This window comes from Salvia hispanica, chromosome 1 (genome assembly GCF_023119035.1).
Source record: "Salvia hispanica cultivar TCC Black 2014 chromosome 1, UniMelb_Shisp_WGS_1.0, whole genome shotgun sequence".
Classification (NCBI taxonomy): Eukaryota; Viridiplantae; Streptophyta; class Magnoliopsida; order Lamiales; family Lamiaceae; genus Salvia; species Salvia hispanica.
This window is the reverse complement of record NC_062965.1, coordinates 18804851-18831295: the sequence shown is the minus strand read 5'-3', so window position 1 is coordinate 18831295 and position 26445 is coordinate 18804851. Positions and strand designations below refer to the sequence as shown.

Here is a 26445-nt window from a genome sequence, read left to right as displayed (position 1 = left end):
GACCACATAAGATTTTGAGGCAGAAAAGATAAAATGGTCGGTGATAGATCATTTAGTTAGTGCTAGTTTCTCTTATGATATTGGTTTTCTTTCGGTTAGTTGATTCTTCCCTTTTGAATGATTCCAACTACCCCAAAAAGTAAGTACTTTAAAACAAACAAGATAAGCATAAATTGAAAAATTGAAAACAATGGGAATTAGTGAGTGATCCAAAACAAATGCTTTTTCCATAGTTCTATTTTGGGTTTAGTTAATTACATAAAAATATTGCCACTTTTTGTGGTGGGGATTGCATTGGTCGGCATTTTATTTCTTTGTTGAAATTAACACTTAATAATACTACTATAATTTATACTACTATTTTTCCTTGCCCAATTTTCTTGGTAATAGTAAGGGCACACGCAATGCAGCCGCCCGGACACGGCTGCATTGCACAGCCCATTTCTCGTTCAGCTGCCTGCCAGTCCATCTCGACCGTTGATGGTCGTCTGGCCTCTGAGAAAATCTATGTTTAATTATATGTTTCAATTACTTTTTTTAGTAAATTTTTCATTGTTCCATTAAGGTTTGTTGAAGACTTGAAGTGCATATTATTTAAAGAGGATTTAATGTTTCTTTTCCATTCAATTTTTAAGTGCATCTTTTAGTGCTAGTATTATTTAATACCACTTAATCAAATTTTCACCTCTCTATTCAATTTATATTATATATATTGGGATGAGGCAAGTGTCACGGGGAGTTGGAGTGCATTGCATATCAATCTTACTTTCACTCCTCATGGAACTTACCGTTAGAATTAATTTAAAAATATTATATCAAATTACTAAGCAAAGATCACTTTTCAACCTGCTAATATTTATATCCTCTACCAAACAAGCTACCCTAGCTAATACCCCTAATATTTAAAAAAACAAAACAATAGGATAAGGATAAAGAGACATAAATAAATTAACCCTTTGAACTAACTAACTTCAACCTCACCCTATCCATGAATTATAAGACAATAAATTGGCTCTCTCCACCGGAAAGGCGGCAAAATATTGGCAATTGAGACTAAAGGAATGAATATATAACTTTTAAATCCACGTCGGCAATTGAATATACTTCAAATGGTAATGATACCCTCACCACTAACTCCACATCATATGCATAGAGTCTCAACCCCAAACCGAAAGAGGCGTAAGCTTAATTATCATATCACGCTTGACGGCCGTCCACGGTGAGTGGCAGACGCAGAAAAAAATATTACTATCAGGAGTTTTGCTACCTTTATAGGTATCAATTCGATTGAGATGTTTCATTTTAGAATTGATATATTTTATCAATATAATAACTATATAAATACTGGTATGTTTGATTAAAATGAAAACTATATATGTTTATTGATATAAGTTGGTCTAAAATATCACAAACTTTACATTTTGTTTGTTATTTCACATGGCAGGTCAATCACCATATCCAACTAATGTCCGTGCATTTTTTATCCTACTTAGACTACCGAGTCAACATGATTTTCTACGTAGCTTTTTATCCTACTTGCCGCAAACTTAAAAAGTAGTCTAAAATATCATAAATATTTCACGGTTATCCACATATAATAAGATTTTTGCCGAAGATTATTTGGACTGTCATGGCTAACAAACAAAATGTAAAGTTTGTGATATTTTTAGACCAATTTTAAAGTTAGTGAAAAATACTAAAATTTGACCAAAGTTTATGATTTTAGGGACCAATATCCCTAATATATACTGACTCAATATTAATTTGCATATTCATGGATGTTAGTAGGATTTTGTAATGCCGACTGATATAAACTAAGTGTAGTTTTCCTCAGGAATTTGATTGCATGGCGTTCCAAACATGAGCCCACTTTAAATCTCGAGTGGAAAACCTTCCTCTAAATTTGGCTTCTTATTCTATTCTCCTTCTATAAATAACCTCTCTCCAACCTCCACATTTCTACCTTCATCTCTATTCCTACACACACTTGTAATTGACATACACACACATATATACATACAATTAACAACATGGCTGCCCTCAAATTCTGGCTTTGCTTTGTCTTGATAGCATTCACATTCTCTGCCACTCAGTCGCGTCTCCTCCCTCGCGCCTCTGCACCTCCCGAGGGACGGGCATTGATCGACAACGCCCGAGAGGCGATCAAGGAGAGCTTGGAGAGGAAAGAAACGGCGGAAAACTGGTACCACGAAGACCGGGTCAGCCCGGGCGGACCCGACCCGAAACATCACTAATGTGTTATAGCCTATAGTGCTAAGAGTGGCTGTAAAGATGGAACATTAGAGACAATGAATGTGTTTCGAGAGAGTGAGAGACATTTTTCTTCTTTTTTAATTAAAGAATCAATTTTGTTTCTCCTTTTATCATGTGGATGTGCTGATTCGAAGCTCAGATTTATTAGTTGGAAGAGAAATGTTAAATGCTAGTACTATAGTTTTTCATTTTCACATTACTTTTCCCTTTTTCCTTTTTCCCATGCTCTTTTAGTTTGATTTAATTATACAAAACAGTTGGGGTCACTTGCAACCAATTTAATTTTTATGTACTTTTGGCCTATTAATGGTCTTTGCATTTTTCAATTTAATTAGTTTATAAAAGGGAGAATGCTTTACAGCTAAGTTAGTACAGTATAGTTTTTGTAATTCACTCGGTCTCATATTTTAACTTGACACAAATTTTAAAATGGAGTATATAAAAGTAAATAACAATTATTGGAAATTAAATCCTATATTTCAATACTCTAAATTAATGAGCTTTAAAGTTAGATTTCAGTGCAAAATGATGATTTTATACTTCCTTCTCCCACTAAAAAAATAATCTCTTCATTTTATTATTTACTACTACTATTTTTTTTCCTTCTTTTATTTCATATTCCCTATGTCCCATTATAAAATGAAACGTTTTCCTTTTTAGTTTGTCCCATTAAAAATGAAACGTTTCCTAAAATGGAAACATCTTTATCGCTACTTTTTCATTTCTCTTACTTTACTCTCTCTTCATTAACTCACAAAACAACACTACATAAAAACTTGTGCCGATTTTCAAATGTTGCATATTTAATGGGACGAAAGGAGTATATTTTACCAATTCCAAGTTTAAATTTATTTCATCTACTAATTAGGATGAAAAAAAATATTATTCTATTCACAATATATTAATATATTCATTACACTCTCCGTTCCACAATAATTGTTACATTTATTGTTAGCACGAGTTTTAAGAAATGTAAAGAAAAGTTGGTTGAAAAAATTATTGGAATGTGAGGCTCATTTTTTAATATTGATTTTATAATAAAATGTGAGTGAAGTGAGTTAGTGGAATGTGAGACCTACTTCCCATTATATTAAAAATGAAATATGACAATTGTTGTGGTACAGACTAAAATGGAAAAGAGCGACAATTATTGTGGAACGGATGGAGTACATGATTACCTCACTTCTTACTAGAGGCCATGTTTATTCTTACTCGTCGTCATGAATCTTCAACAAATGTTTCTTGGCGCAGTTTTGATGCAACCCGAAGAAACAGTCGGAGCACTCATAAACCAAACCATCATCACCCAATTTCAATTTTTCCCCACAAGCTCCACACCGCCGCCCGGCGCAAACTCCATCCTCCAGCCGAACAAGCGCAACGGGACATTCGTGGACATCCACACGAACATCCGCACCCACCTTCATCCTTGAAAGCCAATCGACCGAGGGAATGCAATCATAGTGGAACCACTGATCACACTCTCCGCAGCTGTAGTGCCACCGCGGCGGCCCCTCTCCCTCCAAAATCTCCTCACATACCTCACAGAAGAACTCATCCCGACTGCTGTATCTGCCCTTTGACTCTCTGGGGGCGGCTGTAGTTAGCAGGAGAGGGTGCGGATCGAATATATGGCGAACTGTGCGTGGAAGCAGGGCGCATCTGACGTGGAGGTTGAAATCGGTGCAGCTGCTACAGCTGTAGCTGATTCCGGTCAGGGTAGAGCTGCAGCAGCTGCACTTTTCATCGAATTCGGTGGTGGGAGACATGAAGAGGAAGTGGTTGCTCCTGTGAGGCGCGTGGGTTATTGCAGGAGTGATGAGGGCGCAGACACAAGGTGAAGTCGCAGGTTGTGCAAGAGTAGGCAAATCCGTTGCTCCAAAGATGACAACCTTCGAGAGACACATGGACTATATTAGGATATTCGAATTTAGAACAAACAGCCAGAAAAATTGCGAATTTTGGTTAAATTGTGGTCCGTCCTACACTCCTAATAATTTTAAAATTAAATGTAATAATCATGAATTTTAACATTTATCAATACGACCGCTAAATCATCAACATGTTACTACGAATAGGAACTGCTGATTTTTTAAAGTAACAGTATATACCAAAATTCATGATTTTTGTATCAATTTTGCCCTGAAGTTAAGGTTGGTTTTAATTGATTAATGTAAACAAAAGAATGGAAGTCATTGAACATAAAAATTCAGAATCTTTTATTGGACAAGTAATACGCTTGTTGAATCAGAGGTGTTCTAACTCTCTTTGATTGAACCATGTATCAGAAATTATTCCTTCATATCGATGGATTCACATGCAAGATTTGATTAAACGGTAAAAGCATTCACAATGGTGGTGGAGCCTATCTCACAGCCTATCTCCATTTTTCTCTTGTCACGTTAGCATTTTACACTAGCTTATCTCCCTGCAATGGTTCGCCCTATCTCACGGCCCATCCCACAACCCATCTCATTTCTACATCAGCACTATCTTGTTTTAATTTTCTGCACTATAATGATTATTATGTTATCAAATAAATTATGTGTGTGTGGGAACCACACCAGAGAAACGTGTTTTGAGCTGGTGGGCTTCCCGGAGTGGTGGGAGGAACGGACCGGCAAACCAATCCCGCCGCACAGGGGAGGAAAGGCAGCTGTAGCGGTGGCGGGTAGCGGAGGTGAAACCGTCGCCACCGTCAGAAGCAACTCAGGAGGAGCCGCTACTAACCAAGGCGGCGGGCTACCAGTGGGCGAGGACACTAAGACCGGAACTGCCTTGGTCGGAATTGCGGCGACGGGGAAAGCTTCCACACCGACGGAGGCGACGCAAATGGAGTGGGATGGTAAGTTAGGGTTAGGCGTGGGAAACTTAACCCTAAATTCTCCAAATTCTGCTAAATTGGAAACTGACCCCAAATATTTATATAAATTACACTTTGTACCCCGCCTAGATAATCCTTCCCTATTTCGCCCACCTAAAAACCGCAAAATACAAAACCGACCCCAAACAGCCCAAAAGTCCGAAAATAGCCCAATACTTTGCCAAAATTCCTTTCAGCCCCTCAATGATTTACCCAGTTCCTATGCTTTGTGTGCATCGTTGTTAAGTAAAAGTAAAAGTTGGATTTTTGATTGTGGAGCCACCGACACAATCACTTACGATGCGTCAGATATTACTGATATGCACGATGCACCACACAATTACATCCAAACTGCAAGTGGAGAATTAACTGAAGTAAAAGGGGCAGGAACCGTGAAAATTTCACCATCCCTAACATTGTCGAATTGCTTATATATCCCGTCATTATCTCATAAATTGCTCTCCATAAGTCATGTTACCAAGGAGTTAAGCTGCACACTTTTTGTCTTTTACAGGATATCGGAACAGGGCGGATCATTGGACGTGGCACTGAGAGGGACGGTCTGTACTACGTTGATGAGATAGCTCAAACCGGAACCGCTATGCTGACTCACGGGTCTACAGAAAGGGAGGCGTGGCTTTGGCATCGCAGATTGGGGCATCCATCTACGGGTTATCTAAAAGTACTTTCTCCTAAGTTTTCTCTAGATTTAAATTGTGAGACTTGTTCATTGGCCAAGAGCCACAGACATTCCTACAAATTGAATAATACTCTAGTTGATTCTCCTTTTTATTTTATTCATTCCGATGTGTGGGGTCCTTCACCAGTTATTGGGGGTCAAGGTCTTAGATATTTTCTTCTCTTTGTGGATGATTGCACTCGTATGACATGGGTGTATTTTATGAAATAAAAAACTGAGGTTTTTGAAAACTTCGTTCATTTCTTTAAGAAAATACAAACACAATTCCAGAAAACTATCAAGGTCCTTAGGTCTGATAATGGGGGGAATTTGTGAACTCCACCATGAAAATTTTCTTTCTCAAAAATGGCCTTGTACACCAAACCACTTGCCCATACACTCTAGAACAAAATGGCGTCTCAGAGAGAAGAAATCGTACCCTTCTAGAAATGGCTCGTTCCATGCTGATCGACTCCCACACTCCACGAAAATTTTGGCCCGAAGCTGTTGCCACTTCTGTCTACCTTGTAAATCGTCTCCCAACAAGCACTCTAAACCTTCAAACCCCACTCAAAACACTTTCAGTCCATACTCAAATTCCTTTACCTTTAACCCTTCAGCCTAGAGTGTTCGGTTGTTCAGTTTTCGTCCATATACCCAAATATGAGGGGAGGGATAAATTATCTGCTTGTGCAGTCAAGTGTGTATTCGTCGGATATGGGGTAGATCAAAAGGGATATAGGTTTTATGACCCTAAGTCAATTCGCGTTGTTACTACCATGAATTGCGATTTCCTTGAAAGTGAATACTTCTTTACCCACCTTAGCGGTCAGGGGGAGAGTGATACCATAGACCCGCTAAGTCATTTGTCAATGCCAAGTCAACCCGAAGACCCTTCAATGCCGAGTCCACTGGAAGTCATCAGAATCACAGATCAAATCTCAAACGTACAACAGACCGCGACTCCTAGTGACATTGTTCCAGATCTTCCCCTACTGATACCTACTGTAAGTTCATCTGAGCCTGAAACTGTCGCTAATAATGATACTTGGGTGGCTGATAATTCTGAGACAGATACAGAGGCTCATATTGAGCCAGAAATTTGTGACTTAATCGAAGAGCAGGTGACTGAAGAGGTTGGTAGATACATGCTTCCGCATCGGTCAACAAGAGGAGTGCCACCTAAAAAATATAGCCCGGAAAGGATAAGAGGAGCGAAGGCCCGATACGCAATTGTGAATATTGCAACGAGGCATATATCTGAAATGGCTAAAGCATTTGAAGCAGCATTATATGAAGAAGAAAAAATTCCATGCACAGCAGAAGAGGCTTGGAGACACAAGCATTGGAGGGAAGCAATGCTAAAGGAGATGGGGGGACTAGAGAGAAACAACACTTGGGAAAAATGTCAAATCCCAGATGGAAAGAAGGCAGTGGGATGTCGGTGGGTCTTCACAATTAAGCGACGACCTGATGGTTCTATAGAAAGATACAAGGCACGACTGGTTGCCAAGGGATATACCCAAACCTATGGTGTAGATTATTCAGAGACCTTCTCCCCGGTGGCAAAGATGAACATAATCCGAGTTTTACTATCAGTTGCTGCTAATAGAGATTGGCCGCTACACCAGTTCGATGTGACCAATGCATTCCTTCATGGCGAGTTAAAGAAGGAAGTGTATATGGAACCACCTCCTTGTTTCAAGAATGGTTTCGAAAAGGATGAAGGGTGTTGTCTGAAGAAAACCTTGTATGGTTTAAAACAGTCTCCTAGAGTATGGGTTCTGAAGATTTACTGAGACTATGATGAAGAATGGGTTTAAGCAGAGTAACTCGGATCACACCTTGTTTCTAAAAAGGCGTGGAGATCAAATTACATGCTTGATTATCTATGTTGACGACATGATCATCACTGGAGATGATGTTGAAGAGATAGAGCGTCTCAAGGGGAGTCTATTCCAAGAATTTGAGATGAAAGACCTCGGAAACCTGAAATATTTCCTAGGGATAGAGGTATTGAGATCAGAAGGAGGAATCTTCCTAAGGCAGAAGAAGTATACTTTGGACATCCTTGCTGAAACAGGGCTATTGGACTGCAAGCCGGTCGAAACCCCAATGCTAGTGAATCATGGACTACAGATCTCTGAGAAGGCAGAACCAACGGACCAAGGGAGGTATCAACGTCTAGTTGGAAAGCTCATCTACTTATCTCACACCAGACCTGATATAGCTTATGCCGTCGGAGTAGTAAGCCAGTTCATGCATCAACCTCAAAAGGACCATTATGAAGCTGCATTGAGGATCATCAAATATCTCAAAGGAACAGTTGGACATGGAGTAATGTTCAAGAAGAATGAACAGCGAGGAGTCTATGGTTACACTGATGCAGACTGGGCAAGTAATCTAGTCGACAGGAAATCTACAGCAGGATACTTCACATTTGTAGAAGGAAACTTGGTCACATGGAGGAGTAAGAAACAAAAAGTGGTTGCACTGTCAAGCGCTGAAGCAGAGTTTAGAGGAATCAAGAGTGGATTGACAGAGATTCTGTGGCTACGAAGATTAATGGGTGAAATTGGACTAAGCCTAGAAAAGAGTCAACTTGTCAACTTTTCTATGACAATAAAGCATTAATCAGTATATCAGAGAATCCAGTTCCACATGATAGAACTAAATATGTGGAAGTCGACAGACATTTCATTAAAGAGAAGATTGAGAGTAGAGTTGTGGAATTCCCGTTTGTTCGGTTGGAACATCAGCTAGCCGATATCCTCACGAAAGCGGTCAACTCGAAGAACCTTATTAGTGTACTTTGCAAGTTGAACTTTGGAGACCTCAATGCTCAACTTGAGGGGGAGTGTTAGAAAATAAAACAAGATCAAATCAGAATCAAATCTTCACACCAAGTCCAGAAATAGATTGATCCTGCATTTAAATGTAATTGATTCTAGTCTCCACTCCAAGTCTTACCATGTACATAGACTATGTAAATCTCTATTTAAAGAGAGACCTACAATGAAATATACACACAGTAATTAAACCAAACATATTACACGCTCTTTTCCTTTCTTCCTTAATCTAAAATGTTGCTCGTACCATTTGAGAGTAACTCCTAAAATCCCGTGCCGGCTAAGGAATGTGTCATCTTAGCCGGGACGGAGGGAGTAACATTTTCTTTAACAAGCCTACATTATTCAATTTTCGCAGTCGTTCCGAGGCATCGCCGGCTCGGCCGTTTGCGTCCCCGAAAATTCTGCTAACAAAACCCAACTCACCAGAAAGTACTTTATTCAACATTGGCTCATGGGAATCCGGCCCAAGGTTTTAATTAAACTCAACCCAAGACTCATACACTTTGGCCCAATAAAACAAAATCCACCTGGGCCAACACTTAAAAGTAACCTGGCCCAATTTATGATAAAACAAAAAGAAAAGAATGAGGGAAGGAGTGAGGTTGTTCGAAAGTGTTGGGTGATTACTTCCGATTGATATAACCGATTGGATCACAATTTTTGCAGATTGAGGAGCTCTTGTACAAAAAAAACGCATGGAATAAAATAAATAATCCTCGTGGTAAGGAATTATTAAATTCAAATTGTGATTTCATCGTTACATATCAAACTGGTAAAATAAATTATTTAGTGCCTGGTGTTATTCCAAGCACTTAAAAACAATTAAAATCTATTCGTTCGAAAAACACAAGCACAAAATTAATCAATGTGCCTCATCGCGTAATAAATGAAGTTAATTAAGTCAATCGCGCAATCAACCACTTAATTAGGTCACAAAAATATCAAATAAAAATATCTAGTAACATGTATTTCACTCGAGGCATTTAAAAAAACATTAAATGCAAAATTAGAATTCAAAATGCGGGCGTTACATAAAGTCTCATTTATTCCCTTCATTTCACACCAGTTGATTCTAAGTTTTGACACGAAATCACATCATCCGACCCAAGTTGGTTATGGATAGAGTATGAAAATCACACCATCCGTCGCATCATCAGTTGAGTCATTAGTTTATCAATTTGTATGAAAATTTGTATCTACCATTAATAAGATTATTTGTAATAGACAGAAAGAGTATTATTTTACTAAGGCAAATGTATTCTATATTCATTATTTCATTACAGTGCTTCTAACTAAATGTCATGTTTATTTTGACTCATCGTGAATCTTCAACGAATGCTTTATTAGAATATTAAAATATAAACTTGTAAATATCTAGATATTATATAAATGAGTCATATTATAATGCTTATAGCACCCTAATCCAAAATCAAGATCAAATCTCCACCTTTAAATTTTAAAATGAGTGGAGAGATTAAATCTTACGAATCTCAATAAATAGTAGACAAAATACCAACAAAAGGGTAATATCGTCATTATGTTATCATATGATAATTTTCGTGAATGTTTTTTTCATATCAACAGTGTATTACAAATATCAACAATATGACATACGAATATCAACACTAGTACAAGAAAATATCTAACACATATTTATTGAGATTTTTACATGGTTTTATTGAGATTTTTTGATGTATTTGTTGATAAAAATCTGATTATTAACATTTACGAAAACTAAAATAAAAAATATCAAATTTCATCATCCGAACGTCGTCGGAACATATGCAATTGAGATCTCGTTGGAATCCTTATAAAATTATCTTTAATTTGATATATTTTTTGCAAAAAAATAATTTAAATCGAGAGAGTTACGTAAATTTAAAGTTTTAAGATGATTTTAATGAGAGGGAATTGACATTAATACCCTCTAATTTTATTTATTAATTTTCTTAATTAAAAATATAATCCGTGACATTATTTCAACCACTAGATCTTCTAATCTAATGGCTAAGATTTAGTCTTAGTTTGGGATTGCTAATTAGTTAGCAATTGATCACTTCCCTTATACAAAACAAATATCTAGATATTATGTAGAATTATCTAGAATTGGGGAAGGGAATATCTAGATATTTTGGTAGAATTAACTAGAGATAAAATTCTCTAGAATATAGATATTTAGAATATAAAAGTATTAAGAAGGAGAATATCTAGATATTTTGGGAGAATAGTCTAGATTAATAGATATTATGTAAGAAATATCTAGATTTTTATAGATAAAAATCTAGATATTTAGAATATAAAATTATGAAGTAGATGATTCTAGAATAGGAAGGGGATGTCTATAAATATGAGAAAGTTGTAATATTTTGTATAAGTGGACAAGTTGAATTCTTGAGAAGTTTGAGAAATAAAAGTGTGTCTTACTTTCCCCACATCATCAACATCTCCTAAATTATTTCCTACATAATCTACCCATCCTCCTCTCAAATATTTCCTCGAAACTAAATTACTCCAACATATATCTTATATATTCCAACAAAGCAGTACCAGAGCCATAAGTTCCTACCTGTAGTATGGCTAACTTGTCGTCGTTCCAAGTCCCCATGCTCAATAAGAGCAGTTTCGATAATTGGAGTATCAAGATGAAACTGTTATTGGGAGCCCACGATGTTTGGGAGATCGTGGAGAATGGCTACGAGGAGCCGCAAGACGAGACCTATCTATCCCAACAACAAAGGGATAGATTGTGAGATGCGAGAAAGAGAGCCAAGAAGGCTCTCTATCTCATCTACCAAGCTCTAGGGGACGACGATTTCGAGAAGATCTCGAGTGCAAGCACCGCCAAAGAAACGTGGAAGAAGCTCCAAATCTCGTGTGCTGGTGCGGAGCGAGTAAAGAAGGTACGCCTCCAAACTTTAAGAGGGGAATTTGAATCTTTGCATATGAAACAGTCCGAATCAATTTCGGATTATTTTTCAAGAGTCTTGGCGGTGTCAAATCAAATGAAAAGAAATGGTGAAAAATTGGAGGATGTTAGAATCATGGAGAAAATATTGCGCTCTCTAACCCCTAATTTTGAGCACATAGTAGTTACAATAGAAGAAACAAAAGATTTGGAGGAAATGACCATCAATCACTTATTGGGTTCGCTACAAGCATATGAGAAGAAACAAAAGAAGAAACAAGAAATTGTGGAGCAACTTTTGAAGTTGCAAGTAAGCCCAAAGGAGAAAGAAGAAAGCTCGAGCAATGGTGGTGGCCCACAAGGAAGAGGTTGCGGAAAAAGACAAGATCGTGGTCGTGGTCGAGGATATGCTCGTGGACGTGGACGTGGACGAGGATATTTTTCCAACAATGAAGAAATAAAGGAGTTCCCAAATATGGGACGAGGAAGGAGCAATCCACAGTCGAGGTACGATAAATCTTCAATAGAGTGTTATAATTGTCATAGATATGGGTACTATGCTTCCGAGTGCAGAGACACATAATCAAAAGTTGAAGAAAAGACCAATTACGTGGAGAACACAAATGAAGAAAATGGATGTGTTCTTCTAGCTTATAAAGGAGAAGTTGGAAGAAAAGATGATATGTGGTACCTCGACACGGGAGCGAGCAATCATATGTGCGGGAACAGGAGCATGTTCGTGGAGCTTGATGAATCAGTAAGTGGCAATGTCTCCTTTGGTGATGAATCTAAAATTCTAGTTAAAAGAAAAGGCAAGATTCTAATTCGTTTGAAGAATGAAGCTCATGACTTTATTTCTAACGTATATTATGTGCCCAATATGAGAAACAATATATTGAGTCTTGGACAACTCTTAGAGAAAGGTTATAACATTCATATGAAAGATTATAGCCTTTCAATAAGAGATGGAAAAAATGATTTAATTGCCAAAGTGCCAATGTCCAAGAATAGAATGTTTTTATTAAATGTTCAAAATGATGTGTTGAAGTGTCTTCAAGCATGTTATAAAGATGAGCCTTGGCTATGACATCTTCGATTTGGGCACCTGAATTTTGGTAGCTTGAAATTGCTATCAAATAAAGAAATGGTATGAGGATTACCACCCATCGAGCACCCCGATCAACTCTGTGAAGGATGCTTAGTTGGGAAGAACTTCAGAAAGCCATTCCTAATGGAGTCAAGTTCGAGAGCTCAGAAGCCATTGGAGTTAATCCATGCAGACTTGTGTGGACCAATCAAGCCAACCTCCCTCGGTAAAAATAATTATTACCTACTTTTCATTGATGATTTTTCAAGAAAAACGTGGGTATACTTCTTGAAGCAGAAATCAGAAGCATTTGACGCCTTCAAGAAGTTCAAGGCTGCCATCGAGAAAGAAAGCGGTCTACAAATCAAAGCAATGAGGACCGACCGAGGTGGAGAATTCACATCCACGGAGTTTCTGGAATTTTGCAAAGAAAGCGGAATTCGACAGCTACTAACAGTTCCGAGATCTCCCCAACAGAATGAAGTGGCTGAACGAAAGAACAAGACCATCGTTGAGATGACTCGAAGCATGCTAAAGACGAAGAATTTGGCGAAAGAGCTTTGGGCAGAAGCAGTAGCGTGCGCCGTGTACCTGTCCAACAGGTCCCTAACAAAAAGTGTATGGGGAATGACTCCTCAAGAAGCTTGTAGCGGGAGAAAGCTTGGGATCGCCCACTTAAGAGTGTTCGGGAGCAAAGCCTATGCACATGTACCAGATCAGACGAGGAGTAAACTCGATGACAATAGCAAACCATACATTTTCATCGGGTATGACTCTAACACTAAAGGCTATAAGTTATATGATCCAAATTCGCAGAAAACCATGATTAGCCGAGATGTGGAGTTTGATGAAGAAGAAGTATGGGATTTTGGCTCAAACAATGACTTCACCTTCATACCTACGTTTGGAGATCAAAGAACAGGCGAACAGATAGGAGAGGAACATCAAGAACAAACGACTCCACCTACATCTCCCACATCAGCTGTCAGAGGCTCACCACCATCTTTCTTGAATGAAAGAGCAACACAACGCACAAGAAGTTTGAGTGAAGTGTATGACGACACCCCAAGGTTAGAAGATCTCACCTTATTTTGCTTATCTGCTGATTGTGAACCAGAAGAAGCTACAACAAGGGAAAATTGGCGAGTTGCGATGGATGAAGAGATCAAAGCCATAGAGAAGAATGACACGTCGGAGTTCGAGTGGCCACAAAAGGAACGAACAACTATTTGTGTGTATAACAAGTCGGCGATTGCGCTATCTAAAAATCCAGTGTTCCACAACTGAAGTAAGCACATCGACACCCGCTACCACTACATCAGTCAGAGAATGCGTTGCAAATCAGAAAATTCAAGTCGAGTACGTGAAATCGCAAGACCAAGTTGCCGATATTTTCACAAAGCCCCTCGAGTACGAAGACTTTATCCAGATCAGGACGCTGCTCGGAATGACAAATCAAGTTTAAGGGGGGATGTTGTTATATTAAAATATAAACTTGATTTTGTAAATATCATATATTATACAAATATCTAGATATGGGGAGTGTTATATTGCTAACTCAATACCTAATTGCTAACTACAACTAAATAATAACCATTAGATATTCAAATTAAGGGCCTAGATCATCAACCACGAAATGTCAATACGATCAACAAAAAACGTCAATAAAGCCATAGGATTAATTCCATAAAATATCAATAGGGGTATTAATGTCAATTAACTTCATGTTTAGTTATAACTAACTTTTAAAAGAAATCCCAAAACGTTAAATTCATATAACATATATCAAATTAAAATTAATTTTATAAGGATTCCAACGATATCATACATGCATATGTTCCGACGTCAAAATTTGAAAAAAATTTGAAATTTTTTCAATTTTTTCGTAAAGCAGAAATGTCAACATACTATATAAAATATGTCAATATAATACATGTAGAATATCAATATAAGCAATGGGTTAACATTCTTAAAGCATTGTGTTGACATTCTCAAAGCATTATGTTGATATTTCCGAAACACTATATTGACATTTTTTTATGGGGAGTTTTGAAGGGTGAAGCATCTGAAGAAGATGAGAAAGCTGGCATCAAGAAGCAGGATCTTCAAGATAAGGCATATTCCACTCTGATCCTCAGCCTAAGCGATCGAGTATTGAGAGAGGTTTCAAAGGAAGAAACCGCAGCTGCTGTGTGGAAAAAGCTTGAGTCATTGTACATAACTAAGTCCCTCACCAACAGACTTCTCTTGAAGCAGAAGTTGTTCACATTTAAGTTCTCCGAATCAAGAAGTATTGGGGAGCAGCTTGAAGAATTCGCTAAGTGTGTGGATGATCTTGAAAACATTGAGGAAGAAATCAAAGATGAGGACAAAGCTCTTATGCTCCTCAACTCTCTGCCTAAAAGTTTTGAGCAGTTCAAAGATGCCATTCTTCTTGGCAGGGATTCTAAAGTCACTTATGAAGAAGTACATTCTGCTCTAAAGATGAAGGAGTTTCAGAAGGCAACCACAAAAACTATTGATCCCGCTGCAGAAAGTCTCAATGTGAAGGAAGACTCAATGAAATCTGGGAAGAAAAAATCACATCGTAGAAGCTCGATTACACACACAAGGATTATGGGGCCCTCACTCGCTTGGGTAACAATTGGTGGATGCGTGCATTTCTGGACATTCATTGATGATTTCTCTAGGAAAATACGTGGATTTATATCATGAAAGAGAAGTCGTACACTTTTGATAAATTTAGAGAATGGGCGCACCGAGGTAAACAGTGTAAAAGAAAACGCCATCGAGGTGTCTTAGAACGGACAATGGGTTGGAGTTTTCTTCACATGAGTTTGATAGCTACTTTTGCAAACTCAAAGGGATTAGTAAAAGGCATAGAACTATGCCAAATAACCCCCGAACGGAGAATGAGAGAGCTAACCGCACCATCCTGGGAAGAGTAAGACGCATGCTCTCTCGTTCGGGAATGCAAAGTTTGGGGAGAAGCTGCCGCAACCGGCCGTGCATCCGCTCGAATAAATGTCCATCCTCACCATTAACATGGACACACCGTATTTGAGATGGTATGGATCTCATGGAGATTATGCAAGATTGAAGCCTTTCTTGGACGCAAGGCTTATTCTCATGTTAAGAAGTAAGCTGGAAGCAAGGGCAATCAAGTGTGCAATGCTCGGGGTATTAGAAAGGTGTGAAAGGGTATAGGTTATGGTCTAAGGAGCTTGGTAACAATGAGTCATCATCAAGCCGGATGTGACGCTAGTGGTTCGCCCTATATTGAGCGTAATAAATCGTAATGAAGCAAGCTAGGCGATAACACTTCAGCTGAGGCGGAGCCGCTTGAGAAGGAGAGTCTGTGGATTTGGCAAATGAAGATCCTCAGATAATATCAAATGATGAAGTTAGTCAAGAAGTTGATGATCTCGAGAAACTATCGCCTTGCTAGAGACAGACAAAGAGTGATAACTCCTCCAGCCTGATACAACAACTCCAACTCAAGCTCATTATGATCTCAGGTGGCGAAGGGATAGAATGTTCGTAGCCATTGAACTACAAGGAAGCATTGAGAAGCAATGAGAGCATTAAAATGGATTTTGAGATATCTTAAGGGATCTGATGATTTAACCAAGGATGCAGCCTTGGGTTTCTGTGACTCGGATTCTGCCACCAACATACATCTTCACTTTGTATGGTTCTGCTATCTCTTGGAAATCTGGTCCACAATCTGTAGTAGTTCTATCGACAATAGAGGCCGAGTACATTGCACTTGTTGAGCTTGTAAAAGAAAGTTTTTGGGTTAAGGGAATTCTCAGAGATTTTGGGATTTATCAAAAGGCTGTCACTGTGCATTGTGATAGCAGCAGCGCGATCAGTCTAACTAAGCATCAAGTGTTCCACGAACGGATCAAGTACATAGATGTAAGGTTGCATTTTGTAAGAGATGAGGTGAACAAAGGGGAAGTCAAGATTCAGAAAGTGGGAACAGAAGACAACCCTGCAGATATGCTCACAAAGGTGCTGCATGTGTCCAAGTATGCACATTGCTTGGATCTGGTGACTGTGGTTCAGAGATAAGACAGTAAGGTGGAGACAAAGGGGGAATAGAAGATTGATCATTGTCCAACCTAGGTGGAGATTTGTTGGAATAAAGGTTGAGAAATGATTCAATTGGGTAGGCAGTTATTTCAGTTATGAAGAGGTTCAAGATTTGGTTAAAGAGTTAATTCTTTTCTCAATCTGATTGGTGGCGCTTCGGTGCATATAAAGACTAAATCCAGCTCATTTTTTGGGATTCATTATTCAGCCATTCAACATTCCAAGTAGAAGTCGATCTTCTTCTACATTCAATACAACATACAAATCTTCTCTCTTCTCTACAACTTCATGATCGAGGGTTTCTAAGGAGTGATGCAGAGATGGTGTTGAGTTAGTGAGTGTGTGTTGTAACTCGTTTCTGAGAGTGTATTCGAGTGTGTGTGTTGTACACGATTAATCAATAAAGCTATTCCCTTCCCGTGGACGTAGGCCTACAAGGCTGAACCATGTAATTCTCCTGTGTTCTTTCTTAGTTTCTAGGTGTTTCGATTGTTCTTGAGAGTTCTTCACCGAAGCAATTCTAGTTCAGATTGAATCTTGTTCACTGATTCACAGTATTATATACGAAATTAATAGGAAGGGGATGTCTATAAATATGAGAAAGTTGTAACATTTTGTTTAAGTAGACAAGTTGAGATCTTGAGAAGTTTGAGAAATAAAAGTGTGTCTTACTTTTCCCACATCACCAACATCTCCTAAATTATTTCCTACATATTCCACCCATATTCCCCTCAAATATTTCCTCCAAACTAAATTACTCCTCCAACATATATCTTATATATTCCAACATGTTTCTTGGCGCAGCTTTGGTGCAACCCGAAGAAACAATTGGAGCACTCATAAGCCAAACCATCATCACCTAACTTCAATTTTCCCCCACAAGCTCCACACTGCCGCCCGGCGCAAATACCCTCCTCCAGTCGAACAAGCGAACAGGACATCTGTGCACATCCACACGAGCATCCTTACCCAACTTTATCCTGGAAAGCCGGTCGACCGAGGGAATGCAATCATAGTGGAACCACTGATCACACTCGCCGCAGCTGTAGTGCCACCGCCGCGGCCCTTCTCCCTCCAAATTCTCCTCACAGACCTCACAGAAGAACTCATCCTGACTGCTGCTGCAGCCGCCCTTTGCCTCTCTGGGGGCGGCTATGGTCAGCAGGATAAGGTGCGGGTCGAATATATGATGAACGGTGCGTGGCAGCAGGGCACATCTGACGTGGAGGTTGAAATTGGTGCAGCTGCTGCAGCTGTAGCATATTCCGGTCAGGGTAGAGCTGCAGCAGCTGCACTTTTCATAAATGCGGAATTCGGTGGTGGGAGACATGAAGAGGAAGTGGTTGCTCTTGTGAGGTGCGTGTGTTATTGCAGGAGTGATGAAGGCGCAGACAACATCCATGTTGAAGTCGTCGCAGAATATGCAAGAGTAGGAAAATCCATTGCACCAAAGATGACAACCTTAAGAGATACATGGACTATAGATTAGGATATTAGTAGAATTTATAACAAATGGACTAGATTAGCTTTCGACCGCCCATACATTTACCTTTTTTCCAGTTTTGGTAATTAAACTCATACTCAATTAATTCATTATACCAGTATAAAATTAATATGCAAAAATAGATTCATATTCCACTAATATTTTCACTCGTTTCTTTTATAAAGTTAAATAAAATTTTAAAACTCATATCGAGTCAAAATGTGACTCTAAATAGCGGGCAAGTGGAGTAGATTATAAAACAAATGGACTAGATTAGAATATTAGAATTTAAGACAAATGGACTAGATTAATTAGAATATTAATAGAATTTAGGACAACTGGACTATATTAGATATTACTCCATTCGTCCATCATTAACGTTCAATTTTGTCATTTACATCCATCCACCAGTAAATGTCACATTTGTCTTTTTACTACTTTTGGTAATGGGCTCACAATACACACTTTATCCAGTTCACATTTTATTTTAAAACTAATATAATCCACTAGCCTTTGCTTTTTAACTTTCTTTTACATTTTTTGGAATTCATGCCCGATGAAAGTCAACCAATTATTGTTGGACAGAGTGAGTAGAATTTAGGACAAAAGTTTAGAAAAATTGTGAATTTTGGGTAAATTCGGGTTCATCCCCTACCTTTAAAACCAACAGTAAAGATCACAAACTTTAACATTTTTCTCAATATCCCTATATGCTCTAATTTGTGTTATACTCCCTCTCTCTCATATAAATCAAGATATTCTCTTATATTTTTGGTAATTTCTTTCTTTCTAATAAGGTGGGTGATAAGTCGTATTCTAAGCCTTGATTACTGGTCAGTATGTCATGAAATGCATGTATTATCTCGCAAAACAGTTGCTCAAGTGTGCAGAATTAAGGGATCCAAGCCAGTTGGAGACGATTCAGGCGACGCAAGTGAAAAGAAGTGCTAGAAGGGTGCAATACTGACCAGGATGCATGCCAGAGAAAAGGCTCGAGATGGAGAAGAAGGATAGCTGGGATGATCATTAACAAGGGCAGAAAAGTCAAATCGACAAGGAAGTCTACCCTAAAAGCAAGGGCAAGCCTCCCTATAAAAGAAGCCACTTGGAGAGAGAAAAGAGACTTGGTCGTTCACTCTTCACACTTAGTAGAATTCTCTCTAGAAGATCAATCCTTCAGCATTATCCAGTCTCTCGTTCCTCGCCACAGCTATGGTCACTTGACGTCCAAGAGTCTGCCGGAGAAGTCATCAATCTACCGTTCCAGCCAGTTTGTCGTAGTAGTATAGCAGTATCACCGCCCGGAGTGGCAAAACAATCGTTATTTGCTTTCTAGTTTAATTTTTACCTGTTTTCTTCGTTGGATCTGTTGCAAACATTTATTTTTGTTGCCTTTTGAAGTACTTGATGAAGATCCAAACGTTTGTTATGAAATTTCTATTCCGAATGTCTCTTTGGTTTGAGTTTGCTTCATTTTGCCTAGAAAAGCTAGATCTAGTTATCGCCTTTAATTTCTAAGTGCGTGCATGTATTTTCTTTCGAGTAGGCTAGATCTGTAGTTTTTGATCGAAATTTGTAGTTATGTCTCAGTTTGAGTTTCCGTGCATAAGGTTTCCTGTTCTGCACTGTGATCACCACCTTGCATGTTAGTCAGTAGAGGTAGTCCGCAATTTCAGCTGTTCATCTTAAGTTAAGCATTTTAATCAATGGATCTTGAGTTTGAAATTATGAATCTGAGTTTAGTCATGGAGTTTGTGTTCATATGATTTCTGTCAATACTTGGTGAAGAAGAAAGCATCAAAATCAACTTTACATTGGACCACTTTTGCTTTTTAGTTACTTTTGCTTTTGTCTCCTAGTTTTCAGTTGTACCTTCCAGACCTGTCAGAAAAGCCAACCAGCCACCAAATATACCATGTTGTCTAAATTTCCTTTTTTAGTAACTGTCTACTTTTCACATGTCTCTGAGATACCTTGTCCCCTATTTTCACGAACATAACCACGTGCCTGTTATTTTCCCGCCTACTAGCCAGTAGAGTACCATCTTTATTTCTCGTCTAGGTAGAATCCCAACCCCAAAAGCGTGGTAGCTAACCAAAAACACCCAGGAATATCACCACAGCTATCCGAACGTGTCCATCCTTGTGGGATTCGACCCTTACCTCCATTATATTAAGCAGTAGAAGTGGATTGAGGAAATTTGTTTGATACCAGGTTCCGGTTGTCGCACCAACGACTCAGCTAGGTCGGAATCTCATTCTGATCAGTTGGATACACCCTTGCATTTACACACCCAACCGAAAACCTGCACTTTCAGTGGGTCACATTCTCCACTAACAATACTATAAATACTTTTTCTTTCTATCTCCCTCTTATTTTACCAATTGTGCATTAGTTCTTGTGGCATTACATACCTTTGCATGAGAATCCTGCAGAGATACCATCCGAGTTAGGTGCTTTCGGGCAGAGCACGAGATAGTGTTCTCTGAGATCGTGAGCACGGTGCTCGATTCGGGTTGGAAGATGAGCGCAACAGCCATGGAGATAGAAATCCGGACATTCAGAGCAGCTGTAAAACGGGGGGAGAAACATATTGGGTGCATGCATTGCATACGCGGTGCCAAGATCGATTGCCATCATCGTTTTCATGGAATATCAATGGATGTTTGTGGACTTCAGAGAAACCATCACTGCTGCTGTCAATTGCAGTAATATCATGTCTTATATAGGGAATGAGACTCGTCCGTTCGTCTTCCATTGGCAAACGACCAAGGTCGGAAGCTTTTGCGTCTCGCATAAGCACTGCATTTCATTTTCAAACAAAATCGTACGACAATATATAATACTCCCTTCGTCTATAAAAAATAGTTATAATGTCCAAAAGTGTCAGATTTTGCTTTTTATCGAATGTAAGCGACTAGACGAAGAATTTAAGATATCCGCAGTCACGGGCTCTTTGAACAATTGAGCATGCATGACATAAGAATGACTGAACTCGTAGAAAAACACTCAAAAACCCTAGTTTATTTTAAATTTGGTAAACCCTAGAAACTCAAAAGAAAATAAAATGAAAAATAAGAAATTAAAAATAAATTTGGAAAAACAATAAAAAAAAAACTATTTAAGCTTTTATACTATTTCGGATGGCCAAATTCTATCATATATCATTCCATATAAATTCTTTGATTACTCATTTTCAATTTTAGAATCACACTTATGTAATATCTACATTATTCTCTATATATTCACTTAACATACAAAACAATATCGCATAAATTACGGAATAAAAGTAGATGTATACATACCTGGCTTGAAAGTTTGAGGGCTCCGGCGGGCGCAACTGATGTGAACAAGATAATCAGTACATTTGAGACAAACAAATGCCCCAAAACTCCCAGTATGTACTTTAAAACAGATTAAACATCGGGAAGAATATGAAGTAGGGAAATTATAGATGAGAAAAAGAGAATGTTGGTGTTGTTTATAATTTAGGGCATTGAGTAAAAAAGCACAATCTGGATGAATCCAGTAACCGCAGAGGTTACAAAAATAGGAAATAGTCAGCCTCTCCGGCTTCAGATCATGCTTCGTGTTGCATGCGCCGCAAGTTAGAGAAGATGACTCCCTTTGCCTAATGACCGTCAAGGCATGGTTGTGGCTTTTGTGCTTGATCTTGAGGTTTAAAACACAAAATAAGTCGAGTCGAAAGTCACAACTAGGGTTAGGGCAATGGTAGAACGAGGTCCCACAGGTTTCGTTGCAGTAGCGGCATGTATAGGAAGTGTCATCTGGCTGCGGATCTTGAACCAGCTGGTTGATCAGGACTAGGGGTTTGTGCGGGTGAAGCTCGTGGACATATTTAGGCGACAGACTGACGCATTGTTCGTTCAGGAAAAGCTTGTCGCTGCCTAGAGAGAATGAAATGGATGGAGTCGAGAAGATGGGCTGCCTGCAGTAATGAAAACATATTTTCGTTTACTTGACTCAATACGACAAGTTAAGATATTACGTAGATTTTATAATTATTTTTTAGTTTACAAGAATATTTATCTTGATAAAACTAGGAAATAAAAAAAAAAAAAAAAAAAAAAAACTCTAAAAGAAGATTAAGAAACCAAACATACTCTAAAAGACGATGTTCTCTGTCCTACGGTTATCTGACCTAAAAAAATGTGTGCTCTTATCATGTTTAATGCTTTAAAGAAAATAAGGAAGCCAATTCACTTTCCGAATTTCAATTCTATTTTACAACACATGCACAAAAGCACGAGCATATGTATTGTTAGTACATAATTAGCATTCGCCTACAAGATAAGACATGTAATGACTTCTTTAAATTCTGTTTTACTTTTCGCATTTTAATAATTTATTTCAAAAAATATGTACAAAACCAAGAAAATATGCATGTTTTCTCAGCATAAACATTTTGAAGAATTTTTGGAGTTTCAGTATTTACTTTCCGCATTTCAATTCTATTTTACAATACCGTAACTGCAAGCGCAGCACAAAGAAGAGGTTTCGCTGTCCGGATCCACAACTCTTTCAACCTCGAGTTCTGTTGGAAATTTATATGGAGATAAATGAAACAAGAACAACAAAGTGAATACTTTGTGTAGAAAACTCTTGTTGAATACTTGAATGAATAATGAGTACAAGGATCATCCTATTTATACTAGTATAGGAATGCACTAGTTGGATGAACCTACACAAATACATGTATCAAAATTTAAGTAATACATAGAATTAATATTAGAAGTTGGACCATTGGTTCATGAATCTAGGAAATGCATTAACCTTCAATAAGTTCGCTGCCGGAATACCAATCTCTTTCGAGCATCCCAAAATTAGGAGCTTCTTCTTCTAGAGCAGAGTGTGTTCGCACTCTGTAATACAAGTTCCGCGGACCCATTTTAGCGTGTGGGAGTTGGTCTGAATGAGGATAAGGACCAAGATGTTAAATTTATATTGCTATGAAAATAAATGCTTTTTTTGGATTTCCAAATAACAATGGATTAAAATAAACAATGAATTCCTAACCTAATTACAAAGGAAAATCGGATTCTGTCGGGTGATGATTCTTATGTCAATTTTGTTTTGCTCATCTGTTTCTTTACCATTATTCCACGTTTCGTATATTAAGTACTTTCACCATATGATATTGTCATATTGATATAACTTTATCACATCGTCTGTCAAATAATGTCTCATTTGGTCATTTCAACAAGTCCCTGATTTAAGGTCTCATTTATTTTCTTCATCTCATATTAGTTGAGTCGTTTGTTTTGCCATGGAATTAAAAATATTATACTTTCTAGGTTATATATGTAGATAAAATAAAGTAAGACAGAATAAAGTAAAATTACTTCATCTGTCCCAAGTTGGTTGGGTCGTATTCCATTTCGGCAATCCCATTGTAGCTGGCCTGAAATTCTGGTTTTTCTTGGTCTTGATTATATTCACATTCTTCGTCTCTCAGTCGCGTCTCTCCTCCCACCTCTGGAGAGACGGGCATTGACCGACAACGGTCGAGAGTCGATCCAGGAGAGCTTGAGGAGGAAATAAATGGAGAAAAACTGTAACCACTTCGATCGGGTCGGCCATAGTGGACCCGGCCGGAGACATCACTAATATATTATAGCCTATTGTGCTAAGAGTGGCTGTAAAGATGGAATATTAGATACAATGAAAGTGTTTTGAGAGGCATTTTTTTCCTTTTTTAATAAAAAGGTTCAATGATAATTTCCCTTTATCCTTGACGTGCCGATTCGAAACTCAATATATTAATTGGAGGAAAATGTCACATGCTTTTTTCTATAGTTTGTTATCTTAGTTTAGACTAACCAAAAAAGGAAATTGAGTCATCATACACAGATGGACTATAAAATAGAATGTTACTTGCAATTTATTATTCATTTATTTCTTTCTCATTCATCGATAATATTATTTTTCACGGACAGATAGAATATTATTTTATTCACACAAATGTAATATATTCATTACTTGATTACAGAGCTACTGGCTCGATGTCATGTTTATTCTGACTCGTCATGAATCTTCAATAAATGTTTCTTGGCGCAGTTTTGGTGCAACCCGAAGAAACAGTTGGAGCACTCATAAGCCAAACCATCATCACCCAACTTCAACTTATCCCCACAAGCTCCACACCGCCGCCCAGCGCAAACGCTATCCTCCAGTCGAACAAGCGCGATGGGACATCCGTGCACATCCACACGAGCTTCCACACCCACCTTCATCCTAGAAAGCTGATCGATCGAGGTAATGCAATTGTAGTGGAACCACTGATCACACTTGCTGCAGCTGTAGTGCCACCGCAGCGGCCCCTCTCCCTCCAAACTCTCCTCACAGAAGAACTCATCCCGACTGCTACTGCAGCCGCCCTCTGCCTCTCTGGGGGTGGCTGTGGTCAGTAGGAGAGGGTGCGGGTCGAACATGTGGTGAACGGTGCGTGGCAGGAGAGCGCATCTGACGTGGAGGTTGAAATCATGGCAGCTGCTGCAGCTGTAGCAGATTCCGGTCAGGGTAGAGCTGCAGCAGCTGCACTTTTCATCGCTGCCGAATTCGGTGGTGGGAGACATGAAGAGTAAGTGATTGCTCTTGTGAGGTGCGTGTGTTATTGCAGGAGTGATGAGGGCGCAGACAACATCCATGTTGAAGTCATCGCAGATTGTGCAAGAGTATGCAAATCCATTGCACCAAAGATGACAACCTTGAAAGATATAACCATGAACATTAGTCAAATTCTGAAACATTATAAAATCGGCAGTAAAAATTGTGAACTTTAACATTTTTCTCAATTTTCCAATATAATCTAATTTGGGTGAATGAAAATTTCTATAAGGACGAGACAGACAATCCATGAATTTATCATTTTTGTAAACACATTAACAAATATAATAACTAAACGACGTCATGAATTTAAAAATCATATACTTTGAATCAACAATATATTGCGAATAAAATAAATTGAATATTTCATCATGGAAAATCGAGAAAAAATGTTAAAATTTACTCCCTCGTTCAATTAGTGTTGGATCATATTCCATTTATTTCATGATGTGCCAGATTCTGGTCTGTCCATTGACATTTGAAATCAGAATAAGAAATCAAGAAGTTTCATTTTTTTCAATTGTCTCATCCGTATACTATATGTCGTCTTTTAAAAACGACGTGTTTCTTTTCTTATTTTTGAAATATTGCCATTTTTACTATCACCAAAAGACGTCAATTTGTGTATAGATGAGACAATTAATTGAGAAAAATTGAAACTTAGTGATTTAATTTTTCACTTTCGAAATATCTGTCTTTAAATGAGTTTTCTAAATATCATCTTTAAATGCTAAAGCCTCATTTTTGTTACAAATCTAAATCATACTTCTCTCTCTATTATTTTTGCCGTGTATCATTAGATGATAACACGAATTAATAACATTGCATGAAGGAGTTTAATTTCTACACTCCATAATTTGAGATTGCATGCAGTAGAAATTTCAAACTCATCGTCTAAGGCTGAAAAATGATTTTTACACAATATCTGGGGGGTATTATCATATTTTCCAGAAGATACTAGATTCTTTTGTGAAGGAATTTAGAGGTTGCTGGGGGTGTCTTTGCAAAAGAATGGGGTGGCATTTTATATATATCAAAAGTGGAAGGGTCTGGGGATAGATCGTAGACTTGGACGAGGTCAGCTCTGACTCCGAACGTTGTTGCGAGGCTCCGCCATAACGCCTTGGCAGATTGGTGTTGAGCAAATTGCAAGACGAGTTTTGGCTCCATGTTTTGGATGAGCCAACAGCGAAGTCGGAAGCTTGCCATTTGTTGAATTCTGATCGGTGGTTTTTGGGGGATTCAGATCTCCTTCGATGTATTCGAGTTTCTCTCGATTGCCGATGACTACTCGCATGAGCCGGGACCATACAGAGAAGTTTTTTTCCATCTAACTTGAATCCTAAAGATACAGATTCAGTTTGTTTGGACATTTTGTGTTTGGTTTGGTTGATACTCACTTGGTTTTGGCTGTTTTTCAGGCTTTGGAATGGGTGGTGGTAAGGCTGATTTTTGCCTTGAGGGGTTGAGGGGTATTGAACGATGATGAGCACTTCTCTGAGTTCTCAAAGAAAATAGGATCGAAATCTTGCTCTTGATACCATATTGAGATTGATAGTTTTGTATATTTGATTCAT

At 38.3% G+C, this 26445-nt stretch overlaps 2 protein-coding genes across 2 annotated transcripts; one reads left to right on the top strand and one right to left on the bottom strand.

Annotated features, from left to right (window-relative positions):
- Window positions 1-7619: 7619 nt before the first annotated feature.
- On the top strand, window positions 7620-8450 carry LOC125189172 (uncharacterized mitochondrial protein AtMg00810-like). Its single transcript, XM_048086430.1, has one exon. It carries the CDS (start codon window positions 7620-7622, stop codon window positions 8448-8450), a length of 831 nt encoding a protein of 276 aa, XP_047942387.1.
- Window positions 8451-24273: 15823 nt separating this feature from the next.
- Window positions 24274-26165, bottom strand: LOC125189158. The gene is made up of 2 exons (XM_048086407.1): window positions 25958-26165; window positions 24274-24968 (listed from the first exon to the last, which is right to left on the bottom strand). Exons 1-2 carry the CDS (start codon window positions 26163-26165, stop codon window positions 24274-24276), a joined length of 903 nt encoding a protein of 300 aa, XP_047942364.1.
- Window positions 26166-26445: the final 280 nt, after the last annotated feature.